This window comes from Psammomys obesus, unplaced genomic scaffold (genome assembly GCF_907164565.1).
Source record: "Psammomys obesus unplaced genomic scaffold, mPsaObe1.curated_primary_1811, whole genome shotgun sequence".
Taxonomy (NCBI): Eukaryota; Metazoa; Chordata; class Mammalia; order Rodentia; family Muridae; genus Psammomys; species Psammomys obesus.
In genome coordinates, this window is record NW_026590701.1 from 5,996,720 (window position 1) to 6,014,321 (window position 17,602).

At 40.1% G+C, this 17,602-nt stretch overlaps 1 protein-coding gene across 1 annotated transcript in view; it reads left to right on the forward strand.

Annotated features, from left to right (window-relative positions):
• Myo3a (myosin IIIA) overlaps positions 1–17,602 on the forward strand; it is a 206,125-nt gene that overhangs the window by 138,104 nt on the left and 50,419 nt on the right. The window contains exons 20-25 of the mRNA XM_055608590.1: positions 2,991–3,144; positions 5,354–5,442; positions 10,755–10,884; positions 12,498–12,577; positions 12,914–12,991; positions 15,531–15,736. Of these exons, the coding sequence (XP_055464565.1) occupies positions 2,991–3,144; positions 5,354–5,442; positions 10,755–10,884; positions 12,498–12,577; positions 12,914–12,991; positions 15,531–15,736 (737 nt within the window). The remainder of the gene's footprint in view (positions 1–2,990; positions 3,145–5,353; positions 5,443–10,754; positions 10,885–12,497; positions 12,578–12,913; positions 12,992–15,530; positions 15,737–17,602) is intronic.

Here is a 17,602-nt window from a genome sequence, read left to right on the forward strand (position 1 = left end):
GATGTTCCCTGTTGTTTAGAAAGTCTCTCCGTTGTTTCCCTGGCTTCAGAAGTTCTTCCACTCATCAACTCAGAACTTTATCTCTTCCACAGCTCGGAAACTGTGTGTGCTAGTCGCCATCTTGGCTCCGCCCCCTGTTTGTTTGTTTTTTAAGACAGGGTTTCTCTGTATAGCCTTAGCTTCCTGGCCCCACTCTGTAGACCAGGCTGGCCTCGAACTCACAGAGATCCTTCTGTCTCTGCCTCACCAAGTGCTGGGATTACAGACATGTACCACTTCATCCAGATCAAAACAATTCTTATAAGCAGAAAGAATCCAGAAATTGCGTTGTATAATTTGTGCTGAGGCTGCTATGATAAAACACTGTGGGTCTTAAAAAGTTTGTTCAACATAAGTTAATTCTTTCATTGTTCTAGAGTCTGAAGGTCTGTGATGAAAGTGTTCATGGGGTTGGTTTCTCCCAAAGCATCTCTACAGAGTCACAATGTCCATTATGTCCATCTGTCCACACAGCGATCTCTTCAGGGCATAGGAATCAAGATGTCTCTTACTTTGCTTAGAAGTACAACAGTCATACTAGACTAGGGCCCCACCCTACCACAGGGACCTCATTTACAAAGTGCCTCCTTGAAGTCCTTTCACTAAATACAATCACATTGGAAGCTAGGGCTGAACATATGAATGGAGCTAGTGTTAGAGTATGTACACATATGGTGTTAAATAAGTCAGATTCTTTCTAGATAAAGAGAAAGCTTCTGTTTTCATGGAATTTTCATTACATGAGAGACATGGAAAATAAGAAATGCAAACACTATAATACTATAAAATAATGAAATTATGGTAGGGTACATGAAGAGTGGCCAGTTGGGGAAAAAAATGCCAAGTTGGTCTGTTAGATCCAGGGATGATATCTGAAGAGGTGAGACCAAAATAAAAACAAGTGACCTTTACTGAGGAAGGCAAGCTTAAATTTATACCTGCCTTAGAAGCCATATAGAAGTCCATGCCATACCAGAACATGGAACCATGTGCTACATGTGAATCTGAGGGCACAGCGGAAGTACCCTGGATCCTCCCTGGGGAGGAGATGATGATTTAAGCATTGAGTATTTAGCTCTTTGGGGCCTTGGCCTCCAAGATGGGTTTTCTTGCCCACTGACACTCAACATGCAGTGAAGAACAGTGCTTGAAGAACCTTCAAGTCTTCTGAGTTCCTGGGCCTCTTAATATGTACTTAAATAACTTTCCACCTCAGTCTTTTCTTTTTTTAAATGATTTTTTTTATTATTTTTTGGAGAATGTCATACTATGTGTTTTGTGTTTTATTCTTGTTTTCCACCCCTCATGCTTCCCCTTAATGACTCAACCCACCTCTTCCCAACTTTGTGTTGTGTGTGTGTGTGTGAGAGAGAGAGAGAGAGAGAGAGAGAGAGAGAAAGAGAGACCAATAGACTCCAATTTGCACATATACTTCTAGATATGAGAGTATGGAACTTAATTGCTCTACGAGGAGCCATACCCTTAAAGAAAACTGACTTGCCCTCTCTCAGAAGCAATCAACTGTCCATAGCTCCTCATTTGGGGATTGGGGCTCATGAGCTCTTCCATGTTCTATGCCAAATGTTAACTGGCTTGATCTTGCTCTTCGTTCTTGAGAGCAGTGGTCCTGTTATGTCCAGAAGACACTGTCTTCCTTTTATCCTCCCTGACCTCTTACAGCCTTTCCTCTCCCTTTTCATGATGGTCCCTGAGCCTTAGGGAGCATCTCCCAGTTTTCTAAAGGGAATTTAGACAACGAAAGCAGAGCAGGAGTGCATATTCTCACCACTTGAGCTGAGTGCAGTTCACGTATCTTTTCACTCTCTTCTTTAAATGTGTTTCTGATGTGCTGGACAGAATCAAGAACCGACTCAGGATGATGAGCATTCTATGTCCACATATGTTTAAAAACAGTTGAACGTTTTGCCATAGTCTTCCTAAAGAATGCAGTGTGTTGTTTTTGGTGTGTGTGTGTGTGTGTGTGTGTGTGTGTGTGTGTGTTTACAACAAGTGTTTTATAAGCCCTGATTAAACTACTATTTTTTCTCTATGGTTTATCTGAAGTCCATAATAACAAAGGTATCTGAAGGAAACTGTTGTCTTCCAACTTACTCTTCTGCTCACTGTGTGACTTGCTACAAAAGCGTGCTATAGGTTTTGAAACCAACAAATAGAAATGACAATTGCATCGGTTGAGAACTTAACCTTATGCACTTTCCATAAAAAACTTTTGAAATTCTTTTGAATTTTGCAGCTATGATTTCAGCTATTATATGCTGTCAGCATAATGTGTCCAACAGTAAAATAATTCTAGACTTACAGACTTCCCCCAAGGTTACCTTCAAAAATAAAGGGTGTGGAACTACAAGAAATTGTTTTCCTTTTTAATTCTGGGTAAACTATTTTTGAGGGTTTTTACTTCTTTAGGACTTCAATTTTGCTTAAAGAGTCAGAAAAAAAATAAAAATGGGTTATGTAGCTGAGCCCAGATGAGGACTTACATGTCCTTGATGCTGAACATACAGATTGTCTCATTGCCTCCTGTTATCCCACCCCAGCCCCCAACAACTACACCAGTATCTGAAATCACTGAACACTATGTGAGTGTTCTTGAGAGAAACAATGGGGAAAGCATAACCCTAAGGTCTGCTTCAGTCATGTTCTGCAGATTCTGGGAGACAGACATTCTGCTTTCCACTAACAACATAGTCCTCTGTAATTCTGAGAGAATGGCAATCCTTTTACTAGTCTCCTGAGTATAATCAGTGCTGATTCTAATAAGCTAGGAGTGCTGCAAAGGGAGAAACAAATTGATACACTCCTTCTAAGGCAATGCCACAGATAGTAATTCATTATATGTAAAATAGGGATCTGGATAATTATTATCCACCTATACATTATTCACAGTTTTAAGTGGGGTTTTTTTCTGTTTGAATCATAACCTATTACAGAATGAATACCTAAATGAGGATGTGGATGCTAGAGTTATTGAATATGAAGACAACCGGCCTCTCCTAGACATGTTTCTGCAGAAACCAATGGGTTTATTGTCCTTGCTTGATGAGGAAAGCAGATTTCCTAAGGCCACTGATCAGACCCTCATTGGTGAGTTCTAAGCCCAGCGTGACTCTATGACCTTATGAAGGCACAAGGAAAGTTACGATGATTTTTAATTGTTTTCATGATTTGGGAGAAAACAGCTGTCAAAAAAGCCTGCACTATCTGGTTTCCAATAAGTGATTTTGGACTTAATGCCTAGACTTGTGTTTATAACAGGGTAAAATTCTTAGTGATGGATTAAACAAAATTGGAAATTAGATGTCTGATTCCCTTATGGAAGAAACTCAAATGTTGAATCTTGGATTATAAACCACCATAAAAATTACCCAACCCCAAGTTAAAAATGGGTGGGGAGAATAGAAAGACAGCTCTAGAATGCAAAAGGAAATAACAAGCAAAGATGTAAAAATCAGTAATGTGAATAAAAAAAAATATTTTTTCGTGTGTGTGTGTGCACACGCGTGCACAATAGGGGAGGGGAAGGGCGTTGCTCCTCTGTGCTTGCACATGTTGAAGCCAGAGGTTGACCTCAGATGTCTTGTTCTACTACCGTCCATCTTAGTTTATGAGGAGGGTCTCGCCCTGGGCCTGAAGCTCACTGTTTCAGCTAGACTGGCTGACCAGAACACTCCAGCTCCACCTATATGCCTGGAGCCGGGATTACAAGCAGGCACCCTAGCAGCTTTTGTGGGGGTTCTAGGAGGCAGATCTCAGGTCCTCAGTACCTCACCCACTAAGCCAGCTCCCCAGTCTTCACAATAAAGAAAATTGTATATCAATATATCTAATTTATGCAGATTTGGGATGTTAGTGATAAAGCAAGACTTTATTACAATCAGAGCAAAATTGTCCGAGTCTGGGGACAGACATGACCCAGCTGGTAAAAGGTGCACTTGCTTAATGCACAGCTGAGTTCTCTAGAGGAATAGACTCTACAGGGTGAACATATATAACAAAAGGGAGTATATTAGATTGTCTGGCATGATGCAGTCTGAGTAGCCCAACAGTGGCTGTCTATATGCTAGAGAGGCTGAGGGCCTAGTAGCTAGCTTACAGCACACAAGGCTGGATACCTCAGAAGTTGTAATCTCAAACGGAAGCCCCTGGAGGGTCTTCTGAGGGTTCCTGGTCTCCTCCCCATGTTGAAAGGCCAGAGAAGCTGTGCTGATGTCCCAGAAAACAGCAGCAAGAGCAAAGGGAAAGATCAGGGCTCAAGAGCAAGAAGGGAGGGGAGCCAACAGACAGCCTGCTCCTCCTTCAGACCTTTCTATATCTGGGCCACAGCCAGAAGGCCCTACCTACTCAGGGGGAGAGTTTCCTCCCCTAAATGTATCCTTCCAGAAAATAATCTCATAGACCCACCCACAAGCCTGTCTCATGGTAGATTCCAGATCTAATCAAGTTGGCAATAAGAGTAACATCACTCCAGCATGCACAGAACCCTGGGCTTGGTGTCTCGTACTTTGCAAACTGGGTTTGGTGGTGCATGCTTCTGATTCAAGCAGTCAGGAGGTGGAGGCTAAAGGGTCAGATATTCAAGGTTATCCTTGGCTACACAGCAAGCCATAATGAGAGCCTGTCTCAGGAAGAAAGAAGTTAAAATGTAAGTATCCAACTTAAAATAGAAGAGGGGGGGTAATTTAATGTGGAATGCCTTATTCCCTGATGGTGGCGATATTCCTGACATACGTGCAAGCACTTAAAAAAATTCATTTTTTTTCCTCATTTACTTTCAGTAAGTATGGCATTGGTTTGTCCTGACATGATGGTTGTTTGTCCTCTGGACACCAGACAGGAAAAAAAATCATGGGGGAAATAATTTCACAGCAGGTGTTTGATGTGCTAAAATTCTCATAGAAATATGACTGCCTTAATGAACCCATCGTAATCAAATAGAAAAGGCAACCACGGGGCTTCACAGTATGGCTTTCACACCGGCGGCATCCGCAGGTAGGGGCCTGAGACCACCAAGCGCTGAGTTCACCGGGCGAGACCCAGTCACCTGCAGCTCCACAGGTCTCCAGGTGACTTTAACCCATTCTGACACTGGAGACCTGCTCTAAGCCATGACGCAGGGGGAAACGTTTGATTGACGGTGTTGCTTTGCCATTAATATTCCAAATCTTGGTGAATTCAGTGTATTAAACTGTCTCTGTTCAGCATGCATTGTGTGGGAAAAAACTAACTTCTGATGATCAATTTTACTTGAGGATCTCCTGTCCACTTAATATTGGAGTTCAATTTTCTTCTGCAGAAAAGTTTGAAGACAACCTGAAATCACAGTACTTCTGGAGACCCAAGAGAATGGAGCTGAGTTTTGGGATTCACCACTATGCGGGAAAAGTAAGAACTCATGGGAACTGTGACTGTTTCTCCATCATTTTGTCAATGAAGTATTGAGACCCCAGACTATTGGGAGATAGTGATAGTGAGGTGGCCACATCCCATCTCTATCTGGTCCTAATTTTTCTGATAGCCTGTCTTCCTGATCATTCAGTCTGGCTAGCTGGCAGTGATTAAATATATTTTACTCTATTAAACAATAGTTTGGGGTCTTTTCCAGATCTGTCTCTTCCCATTTTTCAAGGAGTGGCAGTCCTTCTCTTCCCCAGTTCTCTCTCTTCCTCTCTGTCACCCTCTCTCTCTTTCTATCACTTTCTTTCTTAGTCTCTCTCCTTTTCTCTCCTCTCTCTTCCTCCCTCTCCCTCTTTTTCTCTTTCCCTCTCTTCTCAACTCCACTCTTTAGCCAATGCTTCTCCCTGCTCTTCATATGAGAAAGAGATAAAGAGAGAATACTAAGGGAACTAGTCAGCAAGCAAAGCTGCCCCAGATGTGTGACGCTGACTAATGGATGGTCTTGAATTTAGAGAAGCATTCATACATTGGTTGAAACACGGTTGCACACCTGTCAAACACAAGATATACTGTCTTACACCCAGGAGACACTTTCTCTTCCATGAAGTACAATGTGCCATCCCCTCAGAACTATGCCATAACTGTTGACGTATGAAGATTAAAATCCAGAGAGCATGTATAATACAATAAATCATTGAAAACCAAACTAACTGAGAAGTCCTGTATTTTTGTCCACTAAGCCCCTTCCCTGGGCTGGGAATATCCAATGACTTTTGTCATTAACAATATATCCTTTAAGTTGTGAGGCTGGAGAGAGGCTCAGTGGTTAAGAGCACTGGCTGCTCTTCCATAGAACTAGAGGGTTCAATTCCCAGCACCCACATGGCAGCTAACAACTCTTTTTAACTCCAATTCCAAAGAAGTTCCTCTTCTGGCCTCGGTGGACACTGCACATATATGGTGCATAGACATTCATGCAGGCAACATACACATAAATGTTTTTAATTTTTCAAGAAATATGTATACCCTAAGTAATTTTCATTATAACCGTTCTTAATCCTTAGAGTTTGACTTACCAAATAAAGGCTGCTTTGATCACCAATTAAAATTGCCTGTGACCATTTTATTCAGTACTTTTCTTTTACTGGTACCCAGGATCCCAGCATCCCTGTTTGCTGCACTACTCAATGCACACTTAGGTGTAGGGACACTCAGAGCCATGCAAGTTGTTCCAGCAAATTACTGTCAGAGTAACAGCTCTTTAGTTTCTCAGAACTAGCTTCATTACTGGAAAAAAAAAAAAAGAAGACTGAATATTTTCCCTCACTGTACTTCTTAATCTGAAATATCAGTTTCTTAGAGTAAAACAAGAAGGGAGGAAGTTTTGGAGACACATTTCACAGCAGCAAGTTTGTCAGTTTAAATTTCATCCTTGCTTTTGTCGCCTGTAAATTTTCATTTCCATAGCTTCACAGTAGGACAAGATAAAAATGCAGATAAACAAGTTTTACCTGTTAGGGTCCAGATGTGTCCTTCTTTGAACTCCTGTGGCCTTTTCAGGCATCTCCATTGTTTGGTGATTCTGTCTTGAGGTGCTCTGCCCTTATGAGTGGTAGATTCCTATTCTTGGGTTAGTGGCATAATGTGTCATCTCAGGAACAGCTACATAACAAACACGAGCTCTCCCTGCCTCAGTTGCTCTGTCTTATCACTCAGCAGTGGAAGAAGCCTCTCTGCAGAGGCAAAGGAGGTGCACTTTCAAGCCTTCTCGACTGTGAGCTACATAAACCCTCTTTTGTTAAAAGTTTCTCAGAGCCTGGAATTCAGTTACAGCAACTAAAATCAGAGTGAGTCCCTTCATCCCAGCCAAGCTCCATATGGCGCTACTTTCCATAACGAGGCACTGAGTCTTCAGGTTTCTTTTCAAGTTCACTGTCCAATGTCACTGGATGGCTACTGTCAGGAAGGATGGAGGAAAGTCAGGAGAAGGCTGCTTAATGGTGAGTTGGGCTGGCTCAGGTTTAATCACAGCTCTGAACTCAAGCATAAATGTCACCAGTCATCTTTTAACTCATTGGCCACATCTACAGAGCATCTATGAACTAAGAGCCTGGTTTAATTTTGGACTTAAGCATGTAACCTTATTCTCAGACCTTTAACCTGGTGTAAATCATTCAGTCTTTAATCAAGCAATATGTCCAAGCAAATGGCTTTCTCTGGACCTCCATCACCGACTCACAATGATCCAGGCATCTCCACTTTAACTTCTTCTATAAAACTCCCCAGTGCTTTTGGAACCTGCTTCCATAAACATCTCTGAGGTCTAAAAGTATCCAAATTATGTTGGACATTTCAATACAAGGATACGCTAAAACAATTATTAGCATAATAATACTAGTGGATTCCTCCAAAACTATATTTTGTTGATTCTGTCACAAACTACTTCTCAGAAGAACACATATTCATTCAACCATGATGCTCAGCAAAGTTTAAAAATAGCAATTTTATACTAAAAATCAATTATAATTTCCTAGCAAAGCTTTGACTTTGAAAATTTGCCTTAAAATTTTAGTCCATAAATAAAAGTCCCGAGTCAAAAAACGACTCTTTGCTTCAATATAAGAAGTGAATCACCAAACTGCTGATGGTAATAGATTTCTGATGGAAGCCAAAAAAGCATTTGTGTATTCAGACAGTTGAATTGAAATTTAAATAGAGGGTAGTGCTTGGCCCTCACAGGAATGGCACAACAAACCTGCCTGGTAAGCAAATAGGTGGTGGAGAGATGGAAGAGGAAAAGAAGCCAAACATTTTTTGCACTACGAAGAGAGGTGGAACTGGTGACTCAAAAGTGGGACCCCCTTGGGAGATGAGGATGGTTCTTTGAGAAAAATCAACAAAATCGACAAACCTTAAAGAAATTAACTAAAAGGCAAAGAGATACTATCCAAATCAACAAAGTCAGAAATGAAAAGGGGGACATAACAACAGACACTGAGGAAATCTAAACAATCATTCGGTCTTACTTCAAAAGCCTGTATGCCACAAAATTTAGAAATCTTAATGAAATGGACAATTTTCTTGATCGGTTCCATTAACCAAAGCTGAACCAAGATTGAGTAAATAAATTAAATAGTCCTATATCCACTAAAGAAATAGAAACAGTCATCAAAATTCTCCCAGGACCTAGGAGCCAGACAGTTTCAGCACAGAATTCTACCAAACCTTCAAAGAAAAGCTAACACCAATATTCTTCAAACTATTCCACAAAATAGAAACAGAAGGAACATTACCAAACTCGTTCTATAAACCCACAGTCACCTTTATACCAAAACCTCACGAAGACCCAACAAAGAAAGAATTTTAGATCAATTTCCCTATGAACATTGACGCAAAAATACTCAATAAAATACTTGCAAACCAAATCCAAGAACATATCAAAGATATCATCCACTATGACCAAGTAGGCTTCATCCCAGGTATGCAGGGGTGGTTCAATATATGGAAATCCATCAATGTAACCCACCATATAAACAGACTGAAAGAGAAAAAAATAAAATAAAATATGATCATCTCATTAAATGCCAAAAAAGCATCTGACAAAGTCCAACACCCATTCATGTTCAAAGTCTTGGAGAGATCCGGTATACAAGGCACATACCTAAACATAGTAAAAGCAACACACAGCAAGCCTATAGCCTACATCAAACTAAACAGAGAAAAACTTAAATCAATCCCACTGAAATCAGGGACAAAGCAAAGATGCCCACTCTCCATATCTCTTCAACATAATACTTAAAGTCCTTGCTAGAGCAATAAGACAACTAAAGGAGATCAGGGGGATTCAAATAGGAAAAGAAGAAGTCAAAGTATCACTATTTGAAGATAATATGATAGTATACCTTAGTGAACCCAAAAATTCAACCTACTCCTACAGCTGATAAACACCTTCAGCAAAGTGGCTAGATACAAAATTAACTCAGGAAAATCAATAGCCCTCCTGTATACAAAAGAAAAATGGGCTGAGAAAGAAATTAGGGGAAACAATTCCCTGCACAATAGCCACAAAAAAAGTATCTTGGTGTAACTCTAACTAAAGACTTGTATGAAAAAAACTTCAAGTCTCTGAAGAAAGAAATAGAAGAAGATATCAGAAGATGGAAAGATCTCCTGCAGAGACTGACGCACCAACCAAGGACCATGCATGGAGAGGACCTAGACCCCTGCTCAGATGTAGCCTATTGGCAGCTCAATGTCCTGTGGGTTCCCAAGTAAGGGGAGCAGGGGCTGCCTCTGTAATGAACTCTACTGCTATTTTTTGATCACTTGTTCCTGGTGATGCAGCCTTGCCAGACCATAGAGGAAAAGGAGCCAGGCAGTCCAGATGAGATTTGCAAGGCCATAGCTGGAGAGGAAGACTCCCTCTTTCACTGGACCTGGGAAGGGGATGGGGGGAAGAAGAAAGGAGGGCAGGACTGGAAGGAGTTGAGGAAGGGGGTTTCAATCGGGATATATAATGAATAAAGTGATAAAAAAAACTCAAAGAAAATAAAATGTGTTATATGGTTCAAAACAAGAGTACTGGCTGAATGCTCATACAGGAGAAATTTATTATTGTTCTAGAAGCTGAAAGTGTGAGACCAAAGGGCCCTGAGTGGGTTGTTGATGAAGCCTCTCCTCCTGGCCTGTAGACAGATTCACCCCTCCCAGTTCTCCCATGGCCTGTTTTCTGTGTAACTACAGACATCTTTAACACAAGTTCTGGAGGGACATGATTCACTCCATCAGAAATCTTTGGCATATGTTCATATTTTTTAAGTCTTAAAATTATTTAAAAGTAGGCCTAGAGAAGTGGGTCTGGTTGCTATTCCATAGGACCCTGGTTTGATTCCCAGCACCCACATGGTAACTCACAACTGTCTGTAACTCCAGTTCCAAGGGAACTGCTGCCCTCTTATTCTGCAGGCACTGTAGGTACGTGCTGTGCAGACATATATGTAGGCAAAACACCCACACACGTAAAGTAAATACATTAGAAAATATTTAGAAGTGCCAGAAACATACCCCTATTGTGAAGAGTCTCCAAGTTAGGTAAGACCTATCACACTGAAGTCAGCAGAGCTGACAGATCCTCAGAGAGAAACAGAGATGGCTCTAAGGAGCTTTTCTGATCTAATGGCAAGTAATTGCATGCAAAATCTTCTATGTCTGTTGTTCAGTAAGGACTGAGCTTTCATTAAGGTTTGAGGATGAGTGATGGCAGGGGTTGTAATAATCTCCATAATACTATGTATCAACAGGTCCTCTATAGTGCTAGTGGGTTCTTGGCTAAAAACAGAGACACTCTCCCAACGGATATCGTGTTGCTTTTGAGGTCTTCAGAAAACAGTGTAATTCAGCAACTTGTCAACCACCCACTAACCAAAACAGGTAAGGCAACTGACTTTTGAGAAGTTCCTCTAAGCCCCATCAAGTAGTCCACAATTTTTCATGTTTCTTTATCTTTTCAACTTACTAAATATTCACCTAATCTTAATCTGAGGGAGTCATAAAAATCAATATAAAGAAGCAATGCTTTTATAAAGAAAAGTATTTTGAGATCCTCACCAGAAAACATGTAAGAGTTGACTCCTCAAAAGCAAACCTGCTCTTCTGAGGAGTGGGAAGCTGCAGGTGGTCCCTGGTGCTCATGAGCTCTCTATTCAGAAGCTCATATTATCCCACCCCTTTCTCCTCTCCTCCTTGCACAGCCTCACTTTTATTTATTGGGGGAAAATACATGATTTGAGTTCTTTATATTGTAGCTTAAAATTGTTCTGTAAAGTTTTTAGTAGTTTTATTGATGTATAACGTAAATATTTAACCGACAAAACTTTGTTGTTTTCACAAATACAGAGACGCCACACATGCGCTCTCATGAACAATAGTGAGCATATTAATCACACACGTGGTGTTCCTCACAACCACTGTAATCTCCTTCTCTCCCCAAAAGCCCTTCCCTTCTCTGATTGTTCAAACACAATGTGCTGAAAACGTTATTCTCCCTCCCTTGAATTGCTTTGACATCCTTAAACATATTTATAATAGTCTGGTTCTGGACTCTTTGCCAGTCATGCATATGATTACATTTCATTAAAATACTTTAAAAAAAAAGCCTTATTTATGTATTCACCTACATAATATGTCCCAATAGCAACTCAACTAAGAACAACAGCTGTGATTCAAGGCTGTCTTTCTGGCTTTTACAGCGTTAACTATTTCACTGCCTTGAATTGTACAAAGCGCACACCTGAATGTTAAGATTGAAAAATCATATTGACTTCACTCACATGTGATTGTGGGGCTCACTGTGAAGCCCACCTTGAGTTAAAGAAAATCTCAGAAATTACTTAAGACACCTTTATCACGCTCTGCTCATGTCTCCTCATAACTGAGAGATCTGTCAGTCGCGTCTACCTTTCCCATTTTGTCAAACTAGGAGGCTGATTTTCTTTTTGTATGTAGTTTGGAGTTTGTGGTAGCTGGGCATGGCAGTACATGTCTGTGCTCCTGGAAGTCAGGAGGCTGAAGCAGGAGTATTGTCGTGAGTGTGAGGTCATCCTGGACCATATAGCAAGATCCTCTCAGAGATCCTGAGAAATAAAAGGAAGAGGACCAGGAGAGAGAAGATGGAGAAAAGGGAAAGAGACAAAAACAAAAGCAGAAAAAAAGATTTATTATAGCTGGGCTGTATTATAGCTGGTGCATGCCTTTAATCCCAGCACTCAGGGAGTAGAGGCAGTTGTGTCTCTGAGTTTGAGGCCAGTCTGGTCTACAGAGTGAGTTCCAGGACAGCCAGGGCTACTCAGAGAAATCCTGTCTTAAAAAACAAACAAACAAAAATTTATTATAAATTTTCACATATTATTCCTTATCCTTGTTTGAATAAATAGGTAAACAAGGCTTAATACCAAGTCTTACACTCAGGCTACTTTAAAAAATGGGGAAATTATCTAGCCACTAAGTATCTAAAAGATAAATTAATTTTATTTACATTCCCATAGGTAATCTGCCATTTTCTAAAACTAAAACTATAATAAACTATCAGATGAGGAATTCAGAAAAATCCACAAACCTGACCAAGGTAAGAATATGTATATTATTGTTGCTTAACTGACAGCAGCTAAAACATCATGCCTTTTTATACATTCATAATTCTTTAATCTTTAAATTTTATACTGTTGCCAAATAAAAAAGTACATATGGCCAGAGTCAGAAACATTCATGTCTGCACAAGAGCAGTCAACATGCCAATGTGACTGACACAGCAGCCCCTAAATTACAAGTAGCAATAGCGTCTGTGGTTTTGTGCATTTAGACACCTAGACTAAAATAGACTAATGGAAAACGCCGTGTACTCTTTGTAGATCACGGTATGCAGAACGTGGTAAGGACTTACTGTCTCCTTTGGTCTCCTTAGGGTGAAACTAGAGAAGTCACACGCCATGCCTGTGAAACCACCAACATGAGAACGCAAACAGTCGCATCATATTTTAGAGTAAGATGTTAAACTATGCTGTGTTGTATTTAGGGATACTATTCATTCCACATAAGTCAGATACAACAAAGAGGCAACTGACAAAAGCAAGCACTTATTGTACCCACTGACTGCGTTGGACACAGGGAATGCCAGCACATAGTTTCATTTGTAGATTTGTTTATTTTAATATTTCACTCGTGAAATATTGCACCCCGTGAAAATTACAATAAAAGTCAATAACTTCATTAAATTTTTTTCATATAAATTGGACATGGTGGCACCTTTAATCCCAGCACTTGATAGGCAGAGGCTAGCATTTCTGTTGAATTCAAAACCACCCTAGCCTACATAGCAAGTTCTGTGACAGCCATGACCCCTAGTAAGACCCTGTCTCAAAAAAAAAAAAAAAAAAAAAAACAGAGGAAGAGAGAAAACCAAAACAAAATGGGCAGAGTGGTGCATGCCTTTAATCCTGGGAATTAAAGGGCAGAGCTCTATGAGTTTCAGGCCAGCCTGGTCTACAGAGCGAGTTCCAGGACAGCCAATTATATAGCAAAAAAAAAAAAAGCTAAATACACACACACAGGCACACACGTACATGTACATACATACATACATACATGCATACATACATACATACATAAATGAGTCTGTACTGCCAGTGTACTCCCACTAGAAATTTTTTTTTTAAAAAAAGAATTTTTACTTTAATACCCCGAATGGTTTTAGGATGATGGATGGGGGAGGTTGAGCATGGATCTCCAGCCCATAATTTCTTACACATACACAAGCTGATACTCTCACCAGGAGACAAGAGGACTGGGGCAAGGCAGAGATTACCAGACACATTAGCACTCCAGGGCGTAGGGACAAGTGGCCTTTTTCTGGGCAATATGGGAGAAAGCAAAGGAAGGACACACTTCTCCCAGTTTGTTGAAAAACCTGAGATAACCACTCTTAGGATAGTTCCTGTGTTCACTATCTCTTCTGAACCAGCCATTCAGGATGATAGAGAAAATACCACCTACACTTGGAAATCACTAATAATATCAGTTAATATGGAAGACATACATGCAATCAGATTGCACTTGCGATTGGTGTCCAGTGGATTTATGCACTTCTCTAGGGAAATCCTGAACCACCTTTTAAAACTGTCCAAATACTTGTGTATCCAAGAATATGTGTATTCTCACAGCCCTAACTTCAAGGGAATCCTACTTGAGTATTGCCTGGTATACTTAGGTGCTTACGGCCTGAGTCCCCTGCTCATCAGTCCCTTTATGCCATCAAGACAGCACATGTGAATCACTAAGTATACTCACAGCCAGATTAGTTTATTTTTTAAGTGAGTTGTCCACACCATTATCATATCACCGTTGTTAGCATCAAACACTGGGTGTGTGTTAAACAAAATCATTTTCATCTTCAGTCGCAAGTAAAAATTGACGGGATAATTCCATGCAGTGTGTAACATGTTCTCGAGCTATTTTTAATTCTGCTGACAAGAATGAAGGAGGGTAAATATGCCTTAGTCCTAAAAAGACCCAAGTGCCTAATTTGCTCAGAGAGCTAGCAGGCATTGTCACCTTTGGATGCCCAGAGCCTGGCAGATGTTTGTATGACTAAAGGAACGATGACTCACAGATAATGTAATGAAAGGGCTCCAGAGTGGCAGATGCAGCTGTTTGGGAAGATGATATCTGAGCTGGTCCCCAAGAGGAAAGCGTGAAACGCAGCAGATTTATCAGTTGTCTGACTCCAGTACTTGATTGCACAGGCCCTGAGACTCTAGATGTCTGCATTTCTAACAGAAAGACTCAGTCCTCCAGGCTGTGTCTGTTCACTGCTTTGCCAAGAAGTTCTGATACCACTCATGGAAATAATTATTCTGCTGAGGTTCCACTTTTAATGCACTCTTTCAATCCTAATATATTATTCTTAATTGACTGACAATCAGCTACTATTTTAATAAATCATTGGTAGCATATACAGTTTTATCTATATCAGTAAAAATATTCTCCTCAAACCAATGAGATGGTAAACTATAACAGAGTAAAATCATTTTTATTCTTTTTATATGTGTCCTTTATATGAAACTAATTTCTCTGCCCTAATTTTAAACTAGATGATTCCACTGAGATTAAAGTGTCTGCTTCTTATAACTGCCTACAAAGACAGAGTAGGACAAGGAAATTAGGATAGAAAGTAAATTAACCAAATTGATGCTTGCTTGAGAGTATATATGCATATATATCAAGAGAGAGAGAAATTATGTAAAAAAATAAAGTTATCACTTAATTAACTTTGCCTTAAAAGTGTTTAGGAAAATTTTTCATAGGCAACCTTGCCTCTATTGCCTCTGCATTTTAATCACTGAATCTGCCATTTTCAGTAATTTTTAACTTAATTGTTTTTCATTATATCAGGTCTCTTTCCACTTACTGTGATTGGCCATTTGTAACATTAATTTTTAAAACTGGAACCTTGTAATAAAAATGAAGCCCTGCAAACTCATTTAATGTCATACCATGAAATTGATTCTTGTTGTATGTTATAGTATTCCTTGATGGATTTGTTATCTAAAATGGTGGTGGGACAACCTCATTTTGTCCGTTGTATCAAGCCAAATAATGAGCGACAGGCAAGAAAATATGACAAAGAGAAAGTTCTGCTACAGCTGCGTTGCACAGGGATTTTGGAAACAGCAAGAATTCGAAGGCTTGGTTACTCACATCGGATACTGTTTGCTAACTTTATAAAGAGGTACGTGGATTCCTTAAGTTTCTGCTGCGCGGCTTCTACTTTTAAAAATCTTCAATAGAACATGAAACAGTCTGGGAGGTCTGTAAAGGACAGAGAATGAGCCATTGTTAACTGAGTCCAGGAAACTGCTGGATCTGGGAGGTCGCTGTTTCTTTTTTTTTTAATACTTGTTGGCTTTATTTTTTATTTATTACAATTTATTTACTTTGTATCGCAGCTGTAGCCTCCTCTCTCTCCCTCATCCCTTCCCAATCCTACCCTCCCTCTCTCTTCTCCTCCCATGTCCCTCCCTAAGTCCACTGATAAGAGGACCTCCTCCCCTTCCATCTGACCCGAGCTTATCAGGTCTCATCAGGACTGGCTGCATTCTCTTCCTCTGTGGCCTAGCAAGGCTGCTCCCCACTCAGAAGGGGATGGTTAAAGAGCCAGCCACTGAGTACATGTCAGAGACAGTCCCTGTTCCCCTTACTAAGGAAGCCACTTGGAGACTGAACTGCCATGGCCTACATCTGTGCAGGGTTTCTAGGTTATCACCATGCAAGGTCCTTGGTTGGCATATCAGTCTCAGAAAAGACCCCTGGGCCCAGATTTTTTGCTTCTGTTGTTCTCTCTGTGGAGTTCCTGTACTCTAGAAACAACCCAGATGTCCCTGAAGTGACGAATGGATACAGAAATTGTGGTATATTTACACAATGGAATACTACTCAGCTATTAAAAACCAGGAAATCATGAAATTTGCAGACAAATGGATAGAACTAAAAAAAGATCATCCTGAGTGAGGTAATCCAGAAGCAGAAAGACACACATGGTATATACTCACTTATAAGTGTATATTAGACATATAATATATGATAAACATACTAAACTCTGTACATCTAAAGAAGCTAAGCAAGAAGGAAGACCCAGGTAAGATGCTCAATCCTCATTCAGAAAGGCAAATGGGGTAGAGATCAGAAAAGGAAGAAAACAGGGAACAGAACAGGAGCCTACCACAGAGGGCCTCTGAAAGGCTTTACCCAGCAGGGTATCAAAGCAAATGCTGAGACTCATAGCCAAACTTTGGGCAGAGTACAGGGAATCTTACAAAAGAAGGGGGAGATAGAAAGATCTGGAAGGTCTCAGTGATGGGAGAAGATGCATGAGAAAAGCTGGAAGGTCAAGGGCCTAAGGTCCTGTATTGAAGAGCTGGGAGAGCTGAGTTATCAGCCCAATGCTACCACTTGCTATGTGGCCATGGAACTACACCAACAATTCTCAAATGGGAAGATGGTGCCCCTCAAAAGATGCTTAGCAGTAGCTGGAGACATTTGGGGATGTCATGCCTTACAGAGGGTGGTTCTCTGACTTAGCGGGTAGAAGGTTGGGATGCTACCAATCATCCCATAAACAGCACACAGGACATTGCCTACAATAATGCTCTCCAGACCCAAATCCCAGCAGCTAAGACCCCTGGCCTCTGTGACATCTCGCTTTCTTCACCTTCTAAGTTTGCTATGACCATCTGATAGAATGGTTATAATGATGAAATTTATTCAATTTGATCATGTCATGTCTATGGAGACTTGGAAGATATAGAAAGTCAATTAAATTTATACATAAATTTAATATTTTCTAACTTAAAAAAGAATCCATTAAGTACAAAGAGTTCTAAACTCTTAGAATCATTGGTAAATTAAATTTTATGTAGTAAATGTATTTTAAATAATGTATTAGTGGTGATGCTAAGGTTCAATATTTTAAACATTTAATATTTTAAATGTCCATGTTTCTGAGAGCTATCAATCCTGTCATTTCTAGTCATCATTATATCTAAAGAAATTTCAAGTTTTAGACATAAAGCAATTTTCAGGAATTTTTAATGTTTAG